This window comes from Mustela erminea, chromosome 3 (assembly GCF_009829155.1).
Source record: "Mustela erminea isolate mMusErm1 chromosome 3, mMusErm1.Pri, whole genome shotgun sequence".
In the NCBI taxonomy this organism is placed as follows: Eukaryota; Metazoa; Chordata; class Mammalia; order Carnivora; family Mustelidae; genus Mustela; species Mustela erminea.
The window spans coordinates 40,429,254-40,442,484 of NC_045616.1; the positions used below are offsets into that span (position 1 = coordinate 40,429,254).

A 13,231-nucleotide genomic window follows, 5' to 3' on the forward strand; every position below is an offset into this window, starting at 1 on the left:
TTGTATTTCTCTGGTGTTGATTGTGGTCTCTCCTCTCTCACTGATGATTTCTTTTTTCTTTTTGATATGTCTGGCTAGGGGTTTATCAATTTTATTAATTCCTTTAAAGAACCAGCTCCTAGTTTCATTGATCTTTTCTATCACTTTTTTTTCCTGTATCATTGTTTATGCAATAATCTTTATTCTCTCCTTTCTTCTGCTAGCTTTAGGGTTCATTTACTGTTCCTTTTGCAGCTCCTTTGGGTGTAACGTTAGGTTGTATATTCGAGATTTTTCTTGCTTCTTGAGGTAGCCCTGTATTGGTATATCCTCCTCTCTTATGACGGCTTTTGCTGCATCTTAGAGGTTTTAGACCATCATGTTTTCATTTTCATTTGTTTCCATGTATTTCTTCTATTTCTTCTTTAATTTCCTGGTTGACCCATTCATTCTTTAGTAGGAAGTTCTTTAACCTCCATGTATTTGTGATCTTCCCAATTTTTTTCTCATGGTTGACTTCAAGTTTCATAAAGCTGCGGTTGGAAAATGTGCATGGTCTGATCTCAGTCTTTTTCTACTGGTTGAAGCCTATTTGTGACCCAGTATGTGGTCTGTTCTGGAGGATGCCTCATGTGCACTTGAAAAGAATGTATGTTCTGCTGCTTTAGGATGAGATGTTTTGAATACATCTGTTAAGTCACCTGGTCCAGTGTGTCATTCAAAGCCATTGTTTCTTGGTTGATTTTCTGCTGAGATGATCTGTTCATTGTTGTAAGTGAGGTGTTAAAGTTTCTTACTATTATTGTGTTATTATCAATGAGTTTCTTTACGTTTGTTATTGTTTCATACATTTGGATGCTTCCTAGATGGGGGCATAAATATTTACAGTTGTTAGATCTTGTTGGATAGATCCCTTTATTATGATATTGTGCCCTTCTTCATGTCTTGTTACAGTCTTTGGTTTAAAATCTAGTTTGTTTGACACAAGTATGCCTACTCCAGCTTTCTTTCTTTCTTTTTTTTTTAAAAGATTTATTTATTTGACAGAGATAATGACAGTGAGAGAGGGAACGTAAGCAGGGGGAGTGTGAGAGAGAGAAACAGGCTCTCTGGCGAGCAGGGAGCAGACGTGGGGCTCGATCCCAGGACCCTGGGATCATGACCTGAGCCAAAGGCAGACAATTAACAACTGAGTCACCCAGGTACCCCTCCAGATTTCTTTTGATGTTCATTCTCCATCTCTTCACTTTCAATCTGCAGGTGTCTTTAGGTCTAAAAAAGTCTCTTATATGGGAAGCATATTAGATGGGTCTTGTTTTTTTTTTTTTTTTTTTTTAATTCTGTTACCCACTGTCTTTTTTTGGAGCATTTAGTCCATTTACATTAAGAGTGATTATTGATAGATTTGAATTTAGTGCCATTGTGTTATCTATCAGGTCACTGTTTCTGGAGATTTTCTCTGTTCCTTTCTAGTGCTTGTTGCTTTTGGTCTTTCTTTCCAACTCAATGAGTGCTCTTTAATATTTCTTGTAGGGTGGTTTAGTGGTCATGAACTCCTTTAGTTTTTGTTTCTCTGGAAAATTCTTTATCTCTCCTTCACATTCTGAATGACAATCTTGCTTGATAAAGTATTCTTGACTACATATTTTTTCCCATTCTGTATGTTGAGTATATCATGCCATTCTCTTCTGGCCTTTCAGGTTTCTGTTGATAGGTCTGCTACAAACCTTATATGCCTTCCCTTGGAAGTTAGGGATTTCTTTTGCCTTGCTGCTTTTAGGATTTTTTTCCTTTTTCCTGTGTTTGGCAAATTTTACTATTATATATCTTGGTATTGGCCAGCTTTTGTTGATTTTGGTGGGAGTTCTCTGTGCCTCCGAGATTTGGATGTTTGTTTCCTTCCCAGATTAAGGAAGTTTTCAGATATCATTTCCTCAAATAAACCTCCTGCCCCTTTTCCCCCATCTTCTTCTGGGACTCCTATGACATGAATGCTACTATGTTTTATGTAGTCACTGAGTTTCCTGTATCACTGATTTGTTTCTCTGCTTCTTCCATCCTTGTGCTCATTACATACGTTTGGCTTTGTATCTTGGTTATAGCATTTTTATTTCAGCCTGACTAGTTTGGGGTCTTTTATCTTTGTGGTAAGGGACTCCCTGGTGTCTTCTTTGCTTTTCTGAAGCCCAGCTAGTATCCTTATGATTGTTGTTTTAAATTCTGGGTCAGTCATATTACTTAAATCTGTTCTGATTGGATCCCTGGCCATGACCTTTTGTTGTTATTTCTTTCCGGATGAATTCCTCTTCCTTGGCATTTTATCTAGGTGTCTGTCTTCTTTTCTGTGTTAAGAAAGCCTGCTATGTTTCCTTCTCTCAAGAGTAATAGCTTTATGAAGAAGAGGACCTGTAATCTCCAGGACCTGGGACATTAGGCAGTGTTTCTGGTGTATGTTGTATGCACTCTGTTGCTGTGTTTTGGCTGCTCTTTCCCTCAGGTCATTCTTCTGCAGAGTTTGTCCTTGCCAGCAGTGGGAATGTTTGGTCCTTGTCCAAAGTGTGGAGAGTTTTAACCAGGTGTGGTATGGGCTGCTTGTTAAAAGGGACCGGGTCCTGTTTCCACTAGGGCTGAAGCTTTGCAGCATTTTGTGGTCAGTGGACTTCGTGTCTGTGGGAGGTTCATCCCAGTCTCCTGGGGGAGGGGTGCTGGGTTTCTGCTGCTCTGGTTCTCAGGCACACTGGCCCTTGTAAAGAATCACCTGCACAGCGCAGGATAGTGGGGCTTTGTGTAAGCGGCTGAGGCCTTCACTGTTGGTGCTGTTCTGCTTGCTTAAGTCAGCCCATGGTGATGTGGGACAGAGAAAAATAGTGCCAGCCCCCTCCCTGGTCTTCACAGTTTGTGCCTAATGCTGTTTGGGAAGCCCTCGCAGAAGAGGGGTCACTCTCTCCTTATGTGTCCCAGGCATTCCTCAGGTCCCTGCCTTCACCCTATCTGTGTCCAGACTGTCTGCCTTCCCAGCAGTGCACTGCACTGTGTTTTATCTTAGGCATGCCAGCTGACTTTCAAAACTCTAAACTTTAGGGATCCAGCTCAACACAGACTATGTTTGGTCTTCTGAAGGAGGGTCTCCCTACGCTGTGGCTGGTGCCAGTTTGTTCCAGACCAATTCACAGGAGCTTGGAGTTCAGAGAAAAGCAGAGCAAAAAGCTGGTGTCCAGAGTAGCTGCTTTCAGTGGGTGTGTCTGTGCCCCTCTGCTAAGGGCAACGCAGTGGTGCCCTCTGTCACATTTGTCCCCTGAGATGTAATGCCACCTCTCCCACATGCACTCCAAGGAATAACTGTCTCCCCCAGTTTGTCCCAGGGGATCCTCATATTGCGATATCTGCTTCCAGGCCTCTGCTCTCCCCCATCTTCCTCCTCCCCCTCCACCCCCACCCCCCAACCCAGAAGCACTATTCTGCTGGCTGGGCTCCACACTGATAGTGGCATGGATTTCTAAAACTCCAGTTTTTGAGTGACACTGGTTGTGAAAACTCAAAATAATCAGTGCCTTTCATTTTCCCTGGTATTGGTTTGGGGGAAGTATTTTTCATGTGAGATCCCCTGCATGCTGTGTGCACTTGCTCCCTTTCTCTTTCTCTCAGTCTTTCCCTCTCTCTCTGTCTCCACTCTCCATCATCAGGGCTCCTTCCCCCTCCCCAAAGTCCCGTCTCCTCTCCATGCTAACCACCTTCCTTGTTGTGGCCTTTTCTCCCTTTAGTTGTGCATTTCGATTTCTCCGTTCTCTGATTACTTGGGTGTTTAGAATGATTTGATTTTTATCTAGCTGTGTTGGAGGGAGGAGGCAAGCATAGGATCTTCCTACTACTGTGGGGTCTTAACCCCACCTCCCCAGGTTGGATTCTTTCACTTAGCAATATGTATTTAAGATTCATCCAAGCCTTTCTGTGGCTTGATATGTCATTTCTTTTTATCAATTCTAAGAAAAGAAGTAGAAATTATTCAGAAATAATATAGAGAGTAATATATTGGATATAGTAGTTTTCGTAAGTAGATCTTAGGCCTTGTTTACTTGGGAAAAATGATACAAGATGATGTTAATTATTACCAGGCTTTTCATGTAGTTCTGTGAAATAAGTCATAACTGGGATAACATGTTGGTATCTCAAAGCCTAGACAACTGAAGTAATTACAAGGGATTTGGTCCAGAGAAAGACTGCAAAGATCAGTCGCAAAAAACAGTATCCAAAAGTAAACCTATACCCAAGAAATTTAATTTGGTTAAATTTGGTTAATCAGACAGAATACTACATTCCAATTTTTTCCCATTAAACTGTATTACATATGAATTAAAAATACAGTTGAGAAACACAAAAACCTGAGTTTGAATTGTGTTGGGTCCACTTGTACACAGGGTTGTTGTTTTTTTGTTGATAAATATAGTACAGTAGTTACTGTAAATGTATTTTCCTTATGATTTTCTTAACATTTTCTTTCCTCTAGCTTACTTTATTGTAAGACTTTAGTACCTAATACATGAAACATACAAAATATGTGCTAATCAACTATTTATCAGTAAGGGTTCTTTTCAGCAGCAGGCCATTAGTAGTTCAGTTCTGGGGGGAGTCAAAAGTTATACATGGATTTCTGACTGTGCAGGGACTAGTGCCCCAACACCTGCGTTGTTCTGGGGTCATCTCTAAAGTAAGAAAAATTCTATGGTAAAATCATGTTAACTTATGTGTACTCTTGGAGAAGGCAAGACTTTCATTAAGTCAGATATCAAAGTCGGAACCTAGGAAGTAAATATGAAAAATTCATAGAAAATATAGGCAAGTGGCCAATAGACATAAAAGAAATGCTTCATTGTTTTGATGATCCTAAAAAATTGAATAAAAAAATATGTACACGCACATGTGCATGTATTTGTTTAAACAGAGAGATTGGAAGTAGTTTAATTTTATTATGCAAAGTGTTGCTGCATTGCTGGTGTGATTGCATATCTGTTTACTTTTTGATAAGGCATTTGGCAATATCAAAATACAATATTTACACACTTTGACCTAGCATTTCCACTTTTTAGAAACTGTACTACAGTTAGGCTTGCATAAATATGTCAAGGAAATTTTTAAAATGCTTGTCACAATATGTTTGTAATGACCTAAATATATGTACAATATAATAAGAATAAATGTTATGTTACTAATTATTATGTGTAAGTTGTGGATTAAGATATGCCACATTTATGCTGTGGGATGTTATGGCAGTCCACAAAGAAATTTAAATACAGTTAAATTCCAACATCAAGGATGTCAGCACAAGAGTGAAATCTAGAAGTTGTTGAGCATGAGAATAGTATGTTTAGTATGACAATACTTGTGTAAAAAAAAGTAAATGGATATAAGATGTGTGAATGTGTGAGAAAATACCTGGAAAAAAAAAAAAAAAAGGAACTGTTGGCAGTGGTCATTACCTCCATCTGAGTTACAGGGGAGAGCCTCAAGTAGAGGCAGGCAGGGGGAAGGGAGAGTTTTGTATTTCTCTTGGTCTTTTTCTGTGCTATTTAAAATTTACTTAAACAAACATGTTGAAACCTCATGGACTACTTCCTCTGGGGAAAAAACAAACGCCAGAACCCCACAGCATACCCACATGGTCAAAATATCAAGTAGATTACTACAAAGATATTTCTCTACTATAAAAAGAAATGGGAAAAAATAATAAACCAAGAAATACGTGTCAGTATATTTAATTGTGCAGGGTATCAAATAATAAGAGATCATTCTTAGTCCAATCTGCTACCTCCAGAAAAGTGAATATTGAAACCAGAAGTCACAGGTCAAATGTCTGACATGGCCAGGAAGGTAAGACAAATAATGCAGACTTGGCCTGGTTATGAATATAAATTATCTGCTGATTATCTGATAATATAAATTATCATCAACCTCGTATAATAGTCAGATTATAAGAGGGTATATTATAGGTTATATTTTAAATTGTAGGGTATATTTTAAATTGTAGGGTATATTTTACATTTTAAGTTAAAAGAGTAAGTTTTTTACATGTAAAATTTACATCTGAAAATCTGATGACCATGGACCAGTTAAAGAGTCTTCAAGATTGGTGCTTTGGAGGTCTTACTCATCTCACTCTTCAGGAAGTAATACATCTTGATCTGATATTAAGGAAATGAAAATAGAATCATCTAAGGCTGTTGTTAAAATGCAGTTTCCTGGATACTACCAGCTTCAAAGGGAAAGAAGGTGCTGGGAATATATTTTATCAAACACTTTTATTCATTAATATTATCAGGTGAGTTTAGGAAATATGGGTTTACTATAATTTCCAGACTTTGTGATTTTTAAGGTTTTAATGAAATCTTAAAAGTAACAATTTTTCCTTTGATGATATTCAGAAGAATATTCTATAGGGCCAAAGTTTGCTTCAAAAAATAAATTTAATAAACTAGTTTGAGCTATAAGAAAGAACTAGACATAACTTCAAGTATTATGGCTTTGTAGTGAATATTAAGAAATTACTATTTTGACCAAAATGTCATATAACCTAAGTACACTTTTCACATGTGTTCGGGGTATTGATTGATAATTCAGTATGCTGGTCATACTATATTTATGACTTGGAAAGAAAAATAAAAGCTAGTTTTTTTGTGTTTTGTTTTGTTTTGTTTTTCCCATTATTTGAAAATTCCTTCCCAGGCACAGCTTGCTTCAGTTGTGTTTATTTCAACTTACCCCAAATTTGTTAATTCTGATTGTTAAAGTAACGTTTCTCAGTTTTATTTTACATTGCTAAATTTTAACATATTTCTTAAATTTTCTTAAGTAATGTATATATTTTAAGAACAGTTTAATCAAAATGAAGTGATTGAAGGAAATAAAGATGGTTCTGTTAGGCAAGTATAATTGATAAAAATAGATATTTCAATTTTTAGCTAAATTTCCATAAATTCACAATTTAATTTTTTCCCCCTCAAAGGTACTTGCGTAACAACAAGGAATAGAACCAATTGTAACTCTTTAAATTCTTCGCTTTCTAACTACTTGTATGTCTTCATCTTGGGACAACTGTTGCTGGGAACAGGAGGAACTCCTCTCTATACCCTAGGAACAGCCTTTATTGATGAGTCTGTGCCCACACACAAATCTTCCCTCTACATTGGTAAGTTTTCTCTGTCATATTGTTTCAGTAACACTTCATTTTATTGCTTGTTTAATTTATAAGTAAAAACATAATAGAAGCTTATTTAAAAAGTTAGTTGTAATTTCATGGGTCTTTCCATTAGGTTCCCAATAGATGGCAGATATAGCAATATTACTGTTTTTGTTTCATTATTTACTGACATATGTCCTTTGGTTGAATGCAGTTATGAGTTTTGTTGACTTCCTGCTCTGTTTCCTGTTCTGGGCATGCCAGCCTTCCTAGACGTGCCATCCAAGCAGTAGGCTGTCTAGATTACTTGAGTTCTGGCTAATTTACAGAGGATGGGAGATGGAGCTCTCCCATTCTACCTGATTTACTACATCCTACATGGACCTGACTAGAGTCCACAACAGAAACGACAAGATAGTATTCAGAAATTCTGTGGAATTTTTCATTTCCGATCAATCCTTTTTATATATGGCTCAATTCATGGGGGGCAGGGAATCTAATTTTTGGTAGCTTAAATTTTTCTTAAATTCTTCCTGTGATACTCTTACAAGGTAGAGCTTACCAGGCTATTCATGACCTGGCCTTAAATGACTGTGTTTCACATTTCATTTTATCAGTTTATTATTCTAATAAAGGGGGCTGTCTTAGTTCTTTCAGTCTGCCAAAACAGAATATCTTAGACTAGTTGACTTATAAACAATAGAAATTTTATTTTTCACAGCCCTGGATGCTGAAAAGTCTAAGATCAGGGTACCCACAGATTCAGTGTCTGGTGAGGCTCCTTCCTACCTTATAGACATTTTATCTTTTTCCTGTGTCCTCACATGACACATGGGAGGACAGGGCTTTCTGGGGTATCTTCTTATAAGGGCACTAATCTCATTTATGAAGTCTCCAGTCTCATGATGTAATCTGTTCCAAAGGTCCCACCTTCTCACACCATATTAGGGATTAGGTTTCAACAGGAGTCTTTTGTGGTAAGGAGGGTGGGGGGGGGGCACAGACATTCAGCCTATAGCAAGAACCTATTGCCATCGTCCCTGGAAGTCCAATACATTCAACATAGCCCTGACAGAGACTATTAAATCTACTTAGGCTCTTCCATAATGTGAAAACGACTATACTTCTGTTTATTTTCTGTACTTGTTTGCCTTGGTCTCTCAGCAAGCTCTGATTCTCTCTCTCTGATCTCCCAGCTGATCTGTACAGCTTTTCTTGCATTTGCTAAGTTAACAATGATTTATTTCAATTAGCTAGTGGTGATGTTTTCCAGTCTCCCAGTTCAATAAATTTCCTTTCTGAAGTGCTCTTCTGATCAATACATCTGATAAGGCAATTTTAATCTTTATGTTTTGATAACACACAGAATAGGAAGTTTTTCAAAAATTATTTAAACATGGTCGGTGGGATAGAGGCCCACAGGACCATCCCAGACTCCATAAATCTGTAGGAAGACTGACTCAGCATAAAATCATACTCGTAGCTATGGTTTATTACAGCATAAGGAAACCAAGCAAAATCAGCAAGGGGAGAAGATGCAGGAGGCAAAGTACAGACAAAAACTGGGTACAGCCTGCCAAGATTTAGCTCCCCCGAGCGGAGCCATACAGCTTGCAATTAATCCTGCCGGCAGTGAATTTGAGATATATATGTGTATACATACATACATACATATATGTATGTATGTATGTATACACATATATATCTCAAATTTTTTTAATCACAAGTTCACTAGAGATTCAGTGCCCAGGGATTTTATTGGGGGTTGATCCTATTGCGACACTCTGCCTTGCATCTATCAAAGTTCTAGACTCAAAAGGAATACAGGTGGTCAGCAAAACCACATTGTTTATGCAAAGCCCACACAGTGAGTCACCCTTATTAGTTGTGGAATGGTGGCATCCCTCTGGACAGTTAAATAAATCGCAAACGCTAGTCAAGGGCCAACCTTGCCAACATGGCTTTCTAAAGTTAACAGTCGCAGGCCTCTATTTTAAGTGTTTCCTATACTATAGGAACTCATCAAATGGCAGTTTTTTTGAGTAAAGGAAACAAAAGCAATAAAACTGCAAAACTCATTTTAGTTTTATCTCTTATTTTTCTGTTATGGAAGATATAAATGCTTATCTTAATCACAGTATCTTAAACGGTTCTTTTCACTTTCAGATAACCATATTTTTCACTAGATACTTAGGTTTTTTTGCATGAAATCCTTCCTTTTTTATAACTTTTAATTTCCCCACTTTCAAAATCATCCACCGTTCTTTCTTTTAAAACAACATCTATTACTGATAGCATACATTCTTCTATGAAACACATTTTGTGCATAACAAGGCAAAACGGGCAAAATGAAAATGGTCACAATCTGCTCCTTTTTAGAATGAATTTGTGACATACCTATCTTCATGGACTTTTGCAGGTCATTCACTCTTTATTCCTTTATTTCTTTGATGCTTTCCCTGGGTTTCCCTTTGTTCTTTCATTGAACATTTTAATTCATTTAATGTTATTTTGTGTTTAAATCTTTCATTTTAACCTGTGCTTCCTAATTGTTCCATGTTCTTATTTCTTTCTCTTTTTTTCTTTCTTTTGGATAATCTAATATTATTTGATTTCTTCCCTCTCAAATTCCTAGCTATATGTTATTTTATTATTCATCTACTAATGACCTTATATGTAAACTTGATTTTATGAAATTCTAATGTTAATTGATACTTTTACCACATACCTGCTCATCATACATATCCTAGAATCCTTTAACTAAAAATAGTCTTTTTAAAATGCTTTTCCCTGATGAATATTTTCACTAGGAATAGATGACTAGTTGGCCATTGATTTTTTTTTTTTTTCAGTACTTTAAAAATACTGTTCCTTTGTCTCTTCACTTCCACTGTTTCATGTAGGTTTGCTCTTTGAAGATTTTTCACTTTGCATTTGATTTTCATTGGTTTTATTTATATGATGTGTATAGGTGTAAAATTCCTTTTATTTAACTCGTTGTGTGGATTCTTATGACTTCATAAATATGTTGTTTGGTATTTGTTATTGGCTTTAGGATATTTCCTATGATTATTCATTTAAATATGACTTCTATCCTATTATCTCCTCTCTTAGGACTCCACTTACATGTATGCTAAAACTTTTAAAAAATGTATTCTTCATATCTTGTTCTTTTCTGTATTTTTTACCTTCTGTTTATATTTTCTGTGTTTCTCGGTAAGTTTTTACTGACCTAATTGATTTGTCCAGTTTGGTAATCCTCAGTTCAGTTTTGAGTAATCTGCTGTGTATCTCTTTCATTTTAACTCTGACAAAGGTGTTTTATACTACAGTTTTTTTTTTTTTTTCCAAACCCCACTCTGTGTGTTTTTCTAATAGATTACCAATCTCTGATATATTTGGGAACATGATTTGGGGTCCCCTCTATGTAACTTCACAGAATTAGTTTATTTGAAGCAAAGCTGTACTTACTTAGTGGGCAAGTCTACTTCTAACTCACCCTTACTTTTAGAGTATAGCTTCCTAGGTGCCAATATAAAATGTAGGATGGGGACAGTTTATAAGGTATAACTCCCAAATTAGCAGCACTGAACTGCAACTTTGGTGTCCCTACTTCCTAGAGACTAGCAAGGATTGCTAACCTTTCCAGTGCCTTTTGTGGAATCAGCCAATATGCCCAGGAAATAATCAGTCCCAGTTTTTTGGACCTTTCCAGAATCTTGGCTCAGTGGTCCTTCAAAAGATCATCTTGCATGACCTCTACTTTGGAAACTTGGTCAAGTACATAGTCATTTTTATCATTGACATATGCTTAGCTTTGGGTATGATAGATTCTGGTCTTTTGTGTATGTGAATGAGAATCTTAACAGTTAATAAAAAATTCAGAAGGTGGTAATATATAAAGATACTAATGTAGGCATAATTTTTTGCAGAAATTTAAATGTTACCTATGGCAAAATTTTAAATATCTGAGAGAAATAAGGTCAATTTAATTCTGCTTCAAGTAGAAATGGAAGATTTCCTAAGTGCAGAAGTTTAAATTAGTGGCTTACTTTTATGAAACAGGCTAATCACCAGGTCCATGTTTTAAAATCAGCTGTTGGAGTGCAAAATACATATTGCTTTTAGAGTGTGTACACAGTAGAGAAGGCTTCTCATTTCACAGTATTTTCTTCCATAAGAATTGTAAACAGTAATTATCATCATCCATAAATTAGATGTACTACCTCTTGCTGCCATTTAACAGAATGTAATTTTCCTTGAATTTATAGTTGTTGAGTTTATTGCAATTATTATAGTCTAACAACTTTTACACTGAATTACATATATATTTATATTTAAAATATATTTTATAGTTGTATTTATTTTAAAAATATTTTTAAGCTCCTTGACTTAACAAGTGGTACCATTCAGACTGTATTCTTTTTTACTGAAAATATGTGTAATTTTGTTGTAATTCTAATCATTTCAATTTTTCTATTATAAAATATATCTTTCAGTACTACGGTAAGACATTCATAGCATGTACAGTTGACTATTTTTCCATGTCTTTGTTCTTCTAGGAATTGGCTATTCTATGTCAATATTAGGCCCTGCTGTTGGCTATGTGTTGGGAGGACAGCTGCTATCCTTGTACATTGATGTGGGTATGGGACAAAGGCAAGGCATTATCTATTTTTTTAATTTAAATTTATTTTATTTTAATAATGTTAACATCATAGAACATTTCCAAAGAATTTCCTCAGCCAGAGGGAGGGAATTTTTTCAGGAAAAAACCCTGAATACACACAATTTTTCTATAATGTTTTAGCTGCATTACTTCCTGAATTAATGCTGTACCACCCCCTAGTATAATGCATTTATTCCTAAATAAGGATGCTTAAAAGTTACCTGTGAAATTTTCAAAATGCACATCTAGGACCCCATACATTATTCAGAAAGAAGAATTTAATCAAAATTGGTTTTGCTATTAGTAGGTTTAGCTGGATATAGATAACCTGAAAAGCCTCAAGAGTTTATGATCCTCAGACTAAGTTCTGTAGTAGTTCTGATATGGTCGTGGGAGTCACAATTGTGTGATTTTAAATGTGGCAATAGAGGATAATAATAGGTAATGTTTATTTATCCCATACTATTTTCTATATGTCATAGGTTTTGTGTGTTACTTTATTTTACATACCACTTAATTTAATCCTTTTAATAATCCAATAAGTAATTGATACATGGCTGAGGCACGAATTCAAGTTGATCTTTTTGACCCCCAAATTCTTCTTTTAACCACCAAGTTACCTTCTCTTTTTCCTGAATATAGAGAAGTTGGTAAATTTTGGCAAGGCCATGTTCTCTCATTTTACCAGTAGGAATCAAAACTGCATAGTCCCCTGTGTGACTCTGAGTAATGAATAAGAAAATGTGGTGATAGATACCTGATTTGTTCTTTGAGCTGTTAGTCCCAGGTTATATTTTAGAGACTATGTAAAAGACGTGCAGAGAAAGTTCTTGAAGCAGAGAGCTGAGTTTTTGAGAAAGGTTTTTAATTTCAGTGGAGAATTACATGAGTTGTAGGAATGGTGTGTTTGGGGGGGAAAACTATTGATATAAAACTAGAAGAATAAATGAAACAAGATGGGATTGGGAGGGAGACAAACCATAAGTGACTCTTAATCTCACAAAACAAACTGAGGGTTGTTGGGAAGAGGGGGCTGGGGAGAAGGGGGTGGGGTTATGGACATTGAGGAGGGTGTGTGCTTTGGTGAGTGCTGTGGGGTGTGTGGACCTGGCGATTCACGGACCTGTACCCCTGGGGATAAAAATATATGTTTATAGAAAATAAAAAATTAAAAAAAAAACTGTGAGAATCATTATAAAATACTGTTAATAAATTACTTTAAGAAGAACTTTATAGTCAGAGAAAAACAAATACTATATGATTTCATGTGTATGTAGAATCTAAAAAAAACATACAAGCAAAAAAGCTTATAGATACAGAGAACAAATTTGTCGTTACCATAGGTGGGGAATGGGAGAAATAAGTAAAAGGAGTCAAAAGGTACAAACTTCTGCTTGTAAAAATTTAAGTCA

General features: G+C 36.1%; 1 protein-coding gene across 1 annotated transcript in view; it reads left to right on the plus strand.

The window, feature by feature from the left end:
- Window positions 1-13,231, plus strand: part of SLCO4C1 (solute carrier organic anion transporter family member 4C1) — a 71,515-nt gene that overhangs the window by 24,280 nt on the left and 34,004 nt on the right. The window contains exons 3-4 of the mRNA XM_032335662.1: window positions 6,977-7,159; window positions 11,713-11,809. Of these exons, the coding sequence (XP_032191553.1) occupies window positions 6,977-7,159; window positions 11,713-11,809 (280 nt within the window). The remainder of the gene's footprint in view (window positions 1-6,976; window positions 7,160-11,712; window positions 11,810-13,231) is intronic.